The 12299-nt window shown below is 38.3% G+C and overlaps 1 protein-coding gene across 2 annotated transcripts in view; it reads right to left on the bottom strand.

Annotated features, from left to right (window-relative positions):
* LRP2 (LDL receptor related protein 2) overlaps positions 1–12299 on the bottom strand; it is a 203622-nt gene that overhangs the window by 78434 nt on the left and 112889 nt on the right. For both annotated transcript variants that reach the window (XM_058549201.1, XM_058549200.1), the window contains 5 exons: positions 9891–10057; positions 8762–8905; positions 4685–4794; positions 2622–2799; positions 201–414 (listed from right to left, as the gene is read on the bottom strand). In XM_058549201.1, coding sequence (XP_058405184.1) covers positions 201–414; positions 2622–2799; positions 4685–4794; positions 8762–8905; positions 9891–10057 — 813 coding nt within the window. The remainder of the gene's footprint in view (positions 1–200; positions 415–2621; positions 2800–4684; positions 4795–8761; positions 8906–9890; positions 10058–12299) is intronic.

Consider the following 12299-nt stretch of genomic DNA (forward strand, 5'->3'; position numbering starts at 1 on the left):
AAGTCAATCTGGCCTTTCAGATGCCAGTTTAGGCTTTGACATTCAACCACGCTTAAGACATATTTTGGGTAATTTCAATTTGCAGGCAGTGTATGTACACGGGTTTGTGTGTGGGCATGTGTTTATATATGTAAGTGTACAGAGATGCGAATATATGTTATACAGCCATGAATGTGTATGTTTCAGTGGCAAATACTTACCATGTTTGTGATAAACTCGAAGGCACCTCAGACGTGGAATATTATCTCTCAAGATGACTTTGTTGGCCCCGGTGTCCTTGTCAACTCTTTCAATGACCTCATAGTGTTCATCAGTATAATAAAGGAAGGAACCATAGACAGCAATTCCCCAGGGGTGGGAAAGATAGTTTACCAGAATCATCCGATCTGTACCATCCACATTTCCTCTTTCAATCTAAAAGATCAGAATTTTCATTATTGACTGATTCATGGTGAAATGAAAAAAACATTTAAAACTAATATTCTCTTACTAACAATAGTTCACATTTACATAGCACTCTATCCTTTATGGAGAATTTTATATCTATTTTCTGATTTGATAGTCACAACTACACAGAGCAGTAGGTCAGGTAATGTCATTATGCCCATTTCACTGATAATGAAGCTGGAGCTCAAATAAGTCAACTTCCTCAGATGGCATGGTGAAGAAAAGGGGACTAAACATCTATAGTCCCTGTGTGTGATATTCTGGTCAAGGATACACATTTAATGTCTAACTGTGGGCTGTTACACAGGAGTTGGCTGACCCTGCATTTAACATTTTCACCAACAGTTTCTGCAATGGGGATAGGAAACGTGCTCCATACAAGCACAGAAGACAGCAAAACTGGATGGGGCAGACGGTAGTGCTGTCACATTGGAACAGTAACAAGCCTTAGTCAAAACAACCCTGGTAAACTGGAATAGAACTCACAAGAATGAAGTTCCTATTGAGAAATGACAAGTTGTCTACTTTTGGGAGAAAAACAAAATGTAGCCACAGCTGGTTTAATTTCATTCCAAAAACTTGCCTCAAGTGCCTCCTCTGTGCCAGGATCTGAGCTGAATACTGGTGAGAGAAACATGAGGTCTGACTCACTGCCTCACTGGACAAGGGAACCCAGCAGTTACAAGAGCAGGTTATGCCCTAGAAACTGACAGAAGTTCCAGAAGTCTAGAGCATAGGGAAGATAAGCTTGGAGGGGAGCTGCTGAGGTAGACTAGGATCAGATTAGCTGACCAGGCTCGGCTGAAGTGTTTGGAGCTGCTACTCTAGGCCAGGGTTCTGGGATAAGCAGTGATCAAATCTATTTGTTACAGTTTTATGAGGCCAACGTGTCTCCATCATGAAAGCAGGGTTCAGTAATGAGAGCCATGGTCTAGTCAAGGCTAGAGAGAAGTGGCTCAGAATGGTGGAGGTGGCAGAAAAAGGCTGGGCCTGAGAAAAGAGGGAGAGGACGAATTGCCAGGATTTTGTGCTAATTAAACGAGGACATGGTTATTAGAGTGAAAGAGAAATACGAGGGTTCTAGCCTAGGAGAAAGGATGGAAAGTCAATCCACTAACAAGCTCACAGATTCAGGAGGGCAGAGCAGATGTAGAAATTGGACGGGAAGGAGATGGTGTGTACTGTCTGGGACATGCTAAATTGTATGGAGAAATCACATCATGTGGCAAGAGCTTCCTCAACATTGCACACATGCACTGAAGCCTGCAAAGTGCTTTCACACACATCTCCACTTCTTTTTAATCCTCAAAGTTTATCACCATTGCAAGTACATATTAGGAGTGAAATTAGTACTTGTTGAACTGATAATGAACTGAAAACCAAACCTCCTGCTAAATATTATGGAAAGCATCAATGTTAAAGACAGATCTGAAATCACTACTGTTTAAAAAGCAAGGAAGATACTAGCATACATTCAATTCAGCATCCAAAGCAATATTTTAACTGATCAATAATTATTATTGAGTACCTTCTTTGTGCCTAGTCCCAGGTCAGCTGCAAAACCACAGCAGTGAACACCAAATATTATTTCTGTGAATGAATGAAATTATATAGTTTCTGCTGCTTATTGCAGAATATAATGAACTCAACGTCGGAGTTTAAACTCACCAGTAAAGGGAATTTTCACATATGCATCTACCACAAAAGGACATTAGAGAATAATATGTAGCTATGAGGGGACACTGAGCTCGGAAGCTTTCTATACACACACAGACACACACCCACACACACACACACACACACGTATATTTAATCTCTACAATTGAAGAGACTAGACAACTTTCAAAGAAAAGCATTGACATTACGAAAATATGAAAGAAATGGCTCTTAAAGGACAAATAAGAAATCAGAAATGGAATTGTTTTATCATGAAGAAAAACAAAAGATAAGGGAAAAAGTAATGAATATTATTCTATTAGGAACTATGCATATATTATAAAGAACTGGACTTCAATTTGGGTAAGATTTGCTCAAGGGAAAGAAGTTATTGGGAGAAAGGGCAATAAAACACTGATACAAGTTGCCAAGTGAGATTGTTCAAGAACCACTTCCAGATAGTTATCAGCTACACAAATTCAGCCATGAAGACCAACAGACTAAAAGGGTGCTCATACCACTCCCCTGCTGGTAACAGCCCAGTAGAGTTTCTGCTCTGGGATGTCAAGGGTGATAAACTCCACGTGTTCAAGGTTCCCAGTGAAGAGAGTTTTTGAAGATGTGCCATCCATGTTAGCACTTGCAATCTTGGCAGGAACGCCACTGTATGTTCCATGGTCTGACCAGTACAGTTTCCTACAACCATGAAAAACATCAGTGTTTAATGAAACAGAAGATTTCATTAAATATTTAAATGGAAAATGTGTATTTCTCATCCTCAAGATGCGCACAATTCAATGGAGGAAGTCTGACACGTCAAAATTTTTTTACATACAATGTGTAGGAGAATTTAACTAGTGTTCTATCAATGTCTGTATATTTCCTAGTTATTACTGGGGTAGAGGCTGTTTAAAATGGTATCTAAAACAAGAGGCTAGCATCTTCCATTTGTGGGTGATCCTTTAGCTTGGTCAGGCAGGTTGGAAGCTTATCACCAAGAAGGAGCCTACATCGACAGTCAATCCTTTTCAAAGAATCATATACTGCCCAGTACACTGGGAAGGACAAAGCTCGTATGAAAGTTGTCAAGTACATCCCTGCTCATCTCTCAAGCCTCTTGTTTAATTCTGCTCCAAATCATCATTTACCAGAAAACCAGCTACTTTCTTTTCTGATTTCTGTGATGAAAAATGCAATACATACATATGAACCCGAATCACCACACAGAATTGCCTAATCTACGATATATGAAATTTCATTATAATATATGAAGGGTTATTTTCCATTTCCACTGAGGATATAACTTCTAGACTTGAATCCAAGTTTTCATTCCTTTCTATCTCACCACCTGCTGTAGCCTCAATAGACAATCCTCTTACACTCTTTTCCCACAAGTCCTCAAACCTCTTAATTCCAATCATCTCTTTTTGCATACTTCCACCACCAATCCCATATACCCATCCCATGATCTCCAAATCCAAACTTCTCTACCTCTAAGTTCTCAAACTCTGAAATTCTCTACTTTGACTAAACTCGCCAATCTCTTCCCTGCTCCTATTTTATTTCTCCTATTGATCCTGTTCTTTGCCTTTAAAACGTGTCTAAGGTCCCAAACCTCCAGTCTCTCTATGCCTGGACCTCATACATAACCTTTTTAACAATATTCTTATTTATTCTCTTGATCTCCCATTGTACCTAGCTTGGTAATTGCTAACCCTGTGTTCCTGTCATTATTTTCTTTCTCCTCTCCCATTCTAGGCTACCAAAAGTTTCCTGGATGAAGTCACAAAACTCTTGTGAACTCTGAGTTCACTAAAAATCTAAGCTACCTGATCTTAACTGAGAACTCTCATCCCTAGCTGAACAAGTTCTTCTAACTGGTCTCCCCACCCCTGGCCCCTTCCAATCCAATCCTGACCAAACTTTCCAAAATACAGATTTGGTTCTGTCACTCCCTTCCTCCAAATTCCCTACTGGCTCCTTATTTCTCAAAAGAATAAAGTATAATTCCTTAGCATGACAAGTCCATGATTTGTTCCTAAATGACTGTAACTGCTGTATCTTGAATCTGGTCAACTGCCCCCTACTCCAAGACTCTGGTTCCAGCCCTCTACACAATCATGCTAAATACTGCCACGCTTCTTCACATTCACTGCTCACTTGATTTCAAGTACCATTCCCAAGTTGTGACCCATGCTACACCTACTGGAAGCCTTCTCATCCTTCAAGGTCCATTTCAAATGTTATCTACCCCCTTAAAGCTTTCCACATTCGCTCAAAATCAGAATGTATTGTTCATTCTTATAATTCTGTTTTAAAATCCGTGAAATTCTTGCTTGTTTGCAATTAATTTTAAGTGCAGTGTTATTAATCTGAAGAACATAGAACAAAACACAAATTATATCCTTCACATTAAATATAACTCAGAGCTATTTCTCTTTCTCACTGAGATCTGTATTTTTCAAATGTTGGCATGTGAAATCAGAAAAGGTCCTAAGTTTGAAATCTTCCATTTTGTCAGACCATAACATTGACAAGAATGGTGCTGGATAGAAGACATGTGCCACTTATGAATACTCACCCATTAGCAGGATCAACAGTTATGCCAATTGGAAACCCAACTCCAAGAGCTGTCCCATCATTGGTAATCAGTGTTTTTCTGTATCTGACATTTCCTTGGAGTGTCAAAACCTATAGCATAAAGTCACTTATTAGAACTGAGTTTCATAAGGGGAAAACAAAGAAAGCTGAGATGAAGAAGAACTTATACAACAAATTAGGGATGAATGGGAGGGTTTGCGTGAGATTCAGATAGTCGCTAATTGCATTTCAGGGCTAGGAGGAAATGGGCTCAACAGAAAATGAGAGGAAGAAAAGCAAAATCACTTCTCAAATTCCTATTTTCAATTCACCTAAAGTTTCAAGAAAGGAAATTTATATGAATCAAAGAAAGATTCAAATGGGTGAACTTAAGAGGAACTACAAAAATGCCTTCAGCAAAAGATAAAAGAAAACTCTGGGGAAGACAAATGGGAACCCTATTGCTCTCCTGCACTCCAGTGACTGGACCGTAGCACCCAGTGGTCCATCACTGCAAACTTAGTTGATCAAACAGTCTGAATTTACTCAGAGTTAAAGTGAATTCTGTGCCAAGTTAACAGCCTGAGTTAAAACAGGTGAGTTCAAATCCCTGCCCTGCCAGGTCTGACTGTGTGACCTGAGGCAAGTAAATTCCCCTCTCTGAATTTGGTTTCTTTATCAGTAAAATGTGGACGATAATGGCACCTTCTAGAGCTCACAGGACTATGAGATAATACATGTACAACACTTAACATTGCCCCCAGCACAATTGTGTTCAGTAAATGTTTCCTATTTTTTTTATTGGCCCATTTACTGGGCACTTACTATGTAGCAGGCACTATACTAAGCATTATTGGATTTAATCCTCACAATAATTCTGTGAGATAGATACCATTATTATGCCCATATGACAGACTATGAAAAAGGAGGTCTAGAGAGACTTAGTGGCTTTCCCAATGTTATTCATTTTTAATTATTAATGCTATAATTGTTATAACCACAATGTTAACAGAACCCTGAAATATCACAGAGAAATACAGATTATTGGACTAGAAGCAGTTTCTTATATAGGAACAAAGCTATTTTAATATGACCTTGAGACAGTCAGAGGAGAAACTAGTTAAAAATTAGAAAATGCCTGTGGATTTGCATGAAGGTTTTTCTATAAAGCTGCTTTTCAAAACAAATAGATTATTGTATATCTGTGTTTATGTTTCTATCACTGCCCCTCTCTCTGTCTCTGTATTTGTTTTCTCTCTCTCTCTCTCTTTCACACACACACACCCTTCATTTCTCTCTCACTCTCCTCTCTAAATTTTTCTCTCTCCTGTCTGGTATCTTTCTCTCCTTCTTGCACTAATATAATTTTTCTCTTTTCATTTTGCCTCTTTCTGCTACAATTTCTCTCCTTTTTCCTAGGCCTAAGGATCTCTTTGGTTCAACGGAAAGTTCCTTTTCTTGTTTTTTTGGAATATATCAAGTTCTCTCTCACACAGCCATTCTGTAGGCTGCACTTTTCAGCTACAAAATTGCTTTCAGTGAATGGGCACACAGCTACCCCTAGTGGAAAACCATTTCTTCAATGATTCTCTTTTATTTTCAGGTTGGAATTAAATGTGAATTACTCTTATGCTGGAAAGGATATTGTACAGGTAAACAGTATGTGCACACTATTCCTGTGTTCTTAAGCAACATAACACTCACCTGGAAGAGTCACAATCCATATCAGCAAAGGAGAAAACCAACGAAAACACTAAAAGGGTAATTTACCTTTGGATCATTATTCTCACAAGTCCTTTATGGATATTCTAAATATATTGATGATTTGAGGGAAACAGAACTCTGTATTCACAGGATACCTCAGTGTCAAGAAGTACTTTTACTTATTGAGCTATTAACCTCATTTTGCAGACATGGTAGCAGAGGGTCAGAGAAATTAAGTAATTTGTCCAAGGTCAAACACCCTGTGAGTAGAGGAAATACAGTGCTGTTCCCAATCACAAAATACATTTTCATATCTCCGGGTCTTGATTCAAGTGTTTTTCTCTGTCTGAGATGTCTTTTCCCTATTTCTTCATTTGGCAGAAATAAATATTGTTATCCCTGAAGACTCAGCTCACAAGTCATTGCTTATGGGAAGCCTGCCATTCATTCTCCCTCCCCCCACTTTCCTCTGCCCCCAATCACAAAGCATTCTACAGTCACTGCTTGTATCACACTTATTACACTGGAACAAAGGTAAGTGTTTACATGTTCAGCTCTCAAATGTGTGAGCTACTTAAAAGCAGAAAAAAAAATGTTTTATTCTTCTTTAAATATCCAGGACTAACCATGGGTCTGCTTCATAGAAAGCATTTACTAGTGTTTGTTGAATGAATGAATAAATGAGCAAGTAAGCCAGACTCAAGCCCAGGTCTTTGGATTCCAAAGCAAATAATCTTCCCTTTGCACCTCACTACATCGAGGCACAATGACAAACTTGAGGTTTATATGGTTAAAGTGGCCTGACCAATACGCACATATGTATATACATACACTCAGTTATTCTTCAAGTTGTGCCTTTCCATTGTACCTGACAATGACGGAGGAGCATGTTTCCTGCTTTTGGAAAACTACCTGTCTAAAAGGGCAGACCCCCATCTACAAAGCAAGAGACAAGAGACAGAGTGGGAGCATATAATCGTCACGTGGAATTAAGACAGCTGTCCATTGAGCCGACGCTAGAGAGATGTGAGTTTGGTATTAAGGGTCTTGGGCCAGAAATTTTGCCTACGTTGTAATGGAAAAGTGATATTTCAGGTGAGATTATGAAAAATACCTTCTGTCACTGTCAAAGGGGGTTAAAGCAGGCTGGATTGCTAGAAGTGTGGTTTATAACAAGGCAAAGTCAGAACACTGCCTGGGAATCAGGCCAGCGAAGGTGACTGTTTAAGCCAATTTCTTAATTTCTGGGGGCTTCAGGTTCTTATCTAAAAAACAACGGGCTTGAACCAGATGAGCCTCCAAGGTTTCCCTCACATTAAGAGCTGATGATTCCACCTAGCTTGAGATATTCTAGAAGTTATAGCATGTGTGCATATTGGCAACGTCCCTCTTGTTGTGAATGTTTACTACACCTGCCTGCTCTCGGGAATGTTGTGAGGATTAAATGAGATGATGTTTGTGGAAAACCTTTGGAAACTGTAAAGCACTGTTCTGACTACGGAATAAGCATTTCTTCTATCGAATCTGCTCTAAATTAGCCACGTGGCTGCTGTGTGCCTTCTTCATCTTCAACATCTATGTTTCTGAATGCCCCACAGAGAACCAACTTACCAGCTGGTGCCGCACCCTGAGTAGCGGATTGTCACTCTACATAGCCCTGCTAACTGTCCCTCGCACAAGTCCCTCCTTTTGCTTTAGGAATGTTCACTTTCCAAATGATTATGAATTCATAATCCCTACATGTTTTAATCTTGTCGCAGAGTGGAGCAAACCAATACTAGTCAAGATATCTCTGATTTCCTTCATGTGATTTCATACCTGCACCCCATCTAGAATTTCTTCTGAGAATTAGAGTAAAAAGAAAACTTACCACAAAGAGAAGATTATAAAAGGAATTAGAATCAAGTTTCTACTTTCTATTTCACTGTTAGAAAAGCTATATTGGAGCCTTAGAAAGATTTCCATCTTAGAACAGAGGTAACCTATAAATTTGGTTTAGAACTGAAATAGCATTGAAGACTTGATGAGGAAAGATAGTGTAAATTCCCTGCCTACTATAATCTTCCCTTTATGCTGAATTCCTTACATAATTTTTTATTTATTTTTTTATAAAATATCTAAAATCCTTTTATATGAACATGTTAGTACTGATACTTAGGAGGAAACAAAATAGGACAGTACAAAGTTCCAATAATTTATTTTTAAGTTGGTTTTCTTCCTTAGCTTCAGAGACTTCAATAGTTAGTTCTAATATCTCTTCCCTTTTGCTTCCTGCTTAAAATTAATTTCAAAATCCATGAGAGCATTTCCTGAGAATAGATTTTACATGAATCAGAAACCAGTGTTTGTGTAAATAGTATTATAGAATCATTACCTCAATTGATTGAGTTCCAGGATTGGTATAATATAAGTTTCTGGATATCCAGTCTAAGGCCAGGCTCATAGAAGACCCCACCCTAGATAGAGGAACAAGCAGTGTCCTGTTGGTGCCATCAGTCTTCACTCTGTGAATTTCACCCTGGAAAGAAAGACAAAGAGAGGTGTTTGAAGGCCACAGCTTCTGCGTGAAAGCACTTTCTTCACTGCAGCTAGTGCCAGCTGCTGTGTTTCTTTAATATTCCTCACATTTAGAAAATAGGCTAAGGTTCAGTGCCATTGGGTGGCCCATTGTGTATAATGCTAATGCCAGCAACACTTTGAAAACACTGATTTTTAAGTATGTCACAGGAAGACACAAGGTTTACCATTCAGGTTACCTCTAATATTGGCTACAGAGATTTCTTTCTTAACTACCACAGGCCAAAGAGTCATAAAAACAACCAAAGTCACACATGTGAATCAGGAGGCCAGGAGTATATATTACATAGAGGTGACAAGCATCAAACAAAGATCTTTCCTCTCTTCCTCATTGTATCCTCTTTGCCCCTCCCCTATCCTCACAGGTTTCTTCCCTAAAGGGTGAGGAAAGGGGCCTAATGGGAAGGGAATTGGTGGAGTGTTCTTTTTACCCTGGAGGCAAAGATTGTGAATGAAGGCCCCAGCGGTCACATCAAATGCTTTCCTAAAACTTCCTTAGGGAATTACTGCTTTTTTTCTTGAGTTATGATCATTTTTATGTTAGGCTAATATCTTCTACTAGTTTAAAACTCCTTAAGAGCAACACTTTACTACTGCTTCTTCTTGGCGTGTATTCTGCCATTGGGAGCAGCTAGGTCAGTGCAGGGCAAACAGCAGGCACTTAATAAATACTTGCTGTATGAATAAATGATACTCAATAGCTTAAATGTGCTTAATATTCTAAAGCTAAAGAGTTTTCTGATCTTTCTTCCAGGCCAACCTCCCATTTACATCCCCCACTGAATCAAAAACTTAGTGGTAAATTAATTTATTTCTGGACCATTTCTCTTTTATCCACCCAGCAAAAGTTTGCCTATAAAAAGGCAGCAGTGCAGCTAGGCTCTTCGAGAACAAGTTATATACTTTGAATGTTATTCAAAACTTACTGGATTCTCAACCCAATAGATGAATTGCTCTGAGTCATCAAATTCAACATCATAACCATTCATTATCCCTGCTATGGGAATCATAGCATCATTGCTCTTCACCTCAGGATTAAGGGAGATTCCAAAAATTATACTCTGTCTTACAATTATTAAGAAAGGTTGATCATCTGTGAAAATAGCAGAATATCAGTCAAAATCATACCCCACTACTCCCAGACATTTAAAGTAATGGAAGGCAGGGGAATGTTACCATCTTATGGGATAAAATGCCATTGCAGCATTGCAGCAATAAATATAACGCACGGTAGATATTTCATCAGACAATCCAGGGCCTTCCACTGGGTTTCAGTGAGTTGCTGGGTCACCAGACCTCCAACACCACACACAATGCTTCTGGACTTTCCCAGGGCAGATCAGTATTTACCTTACTCTTCATTAATTCCTTACTTACACTGATAAACCATTCATGTTTGCTAAGAGTCGCAGTCAAGAAATTCTTCCATTTCTACATGCAGACAAACATCACTGATACTAAATAACCCAGGGAAAGGAGAGTTGGATTTTGCAAAAAGATATAAAAGAAAACTTATATACTATTCTTGGTGAATGACAGTTTTAAGTATGTTCAGAAAATAAAACAATACTACAAACTATTGACTAGTGTTTATTAGAGACTTTAATTACTAAATAAATCCCATTTATAATCCCACCAATTGTTTTTTGCCTAATGTCTGTCTTCCACACTAGATTCTAACTCCCAAGAGGCAACGACTGTGTCTGATTTACTATTATGTGCCCAGAGTCTGGCATATAATAGTTGCCTAATAAATATGTGCCAACTAAATGAATGACGGCAGAAATGAATAAATAGATGGATGCATAATTAAATATGTTAACAGTATCTTCTAAGCTCTTAGAAGTGTCTGTACATTGCAACTTAAACATCCTCATAATATCTCCTTCAAACTATCAGTTCACTTAATAAGAGGTCCTTTTTCAAAGACAATCTTCAAAGATAAGCTTTACCTCAGCTGTTGTCTCATTATCAAAAAAATCTAAATTAATCAAATTTAAAAGTGGGGTTTTATTTTATAATTCCTCTCTGAGAAAAGGAAAACTTTGGAATGTGAGTTTTCTGTTATTAAGACTCACATACATCACATATTAAGACTAAATATAAAATGATTAATCTATGCATAATTTTCATGGGCTATAAAATGATGTTTTCATTATTTTGGTATCTGGGAAGCTTTCCATCTTCAGCAGGATTATTTTGACACTTTTTTCTTTACTTATTTTCACATCTCATTAGCTTTTCTTTGTTCCTGACAGTCCTATTACTGAGAAATAACTCAGCATTTATTTACCTAGTACAAATTTAAAGTAAATTTTGCAACTATTAATGCTTTATATTTTACAAAGTTCTATGATATATAGCATTTAGTCTTTCACAACAAGCCTGCAAAGTTGTTTTCAACTGAGGCCAGTAAGATTTGCAGAGACTCTGTGACTTCTACAGAAAATAATACAATAAGAGATTAACTCACAAGCCCTTCTTCTTCCAAATGCTCCACATTGCTTCTCTTCTGAGCAACTGCACTAGCCATAATAATCGCCCCCATTTACTGAGAATGTGTGACACACAGGATGCACCAGGCAAATATCATTTCACTTAATTTATCTCCTTGAAGCCTCATAACCGGGTTTGTTAGATAGTTATCCCCCCTCCCTGCCCCACTAACTTTCAAATGAGGCACAAAAAAATTAAGCAATTTAACAAAGATCACACAGCCAGGTCTCTTGGACAAAAACGTATATTCTTAATCTTAATTCTACTCTACAAAAAGTGCAGGTTGGGTACTACTGACTGAATATCAAATTACCACTCAATTCATTTGTTTTAACTACAGTAACAAAAAATGAAAACTATATAATGAGTTTCAGATGTACCTTGAAATTATAATGAGATGCTACTTAATTATTTATTGATTATATGTTATAAATGCTCATTGGTTCCATAAAAATAGAAAATATTTCCATAGAAATATTTTCTAATTTCAGAGGGGAAATTTTAAATTTTACTTACTCAAAATCTGGCATCGTTCTTTTTTTTTTTTTTTTTGTGAGGAGATCAGCCCTGTGCTAACATCTGCCAATCCTCCTCTTTTTTTGCTGAGAAAGACTGGCCCTGGGCTAACATCCGTGCCCATCTTCCTCCACTTTATATGGGACGCCGCCACAGCATGGCTTGCCAAGCAGTGCGTCGGTGCGCGCCCAGGATCCGCACCGGTGAACCCCAGGCCGCCGCAGCGGAGCGTGCACACTTAACCGCTTGCGCCACTGGGCCGGGCCCCGACAATGCTTTTTTTAATGGGTAATTTTCCTTTGGCTTAATTGGAAGAATTCTCA

Source organism: Diceros bicornis, chromosome 10, assembly GCF_020826845.1.
Source record: "Diceros bicornis minor isolate mBicDic1 chromosome 10, mDicBic1.mat.cur, whole genome shotgun sequence".
NCBI lineage: Eukaryota > Metazoa > Chordata > Mammalia > Perissodactyla > Rhinocerotidae > Diceros > Diceros bicornis.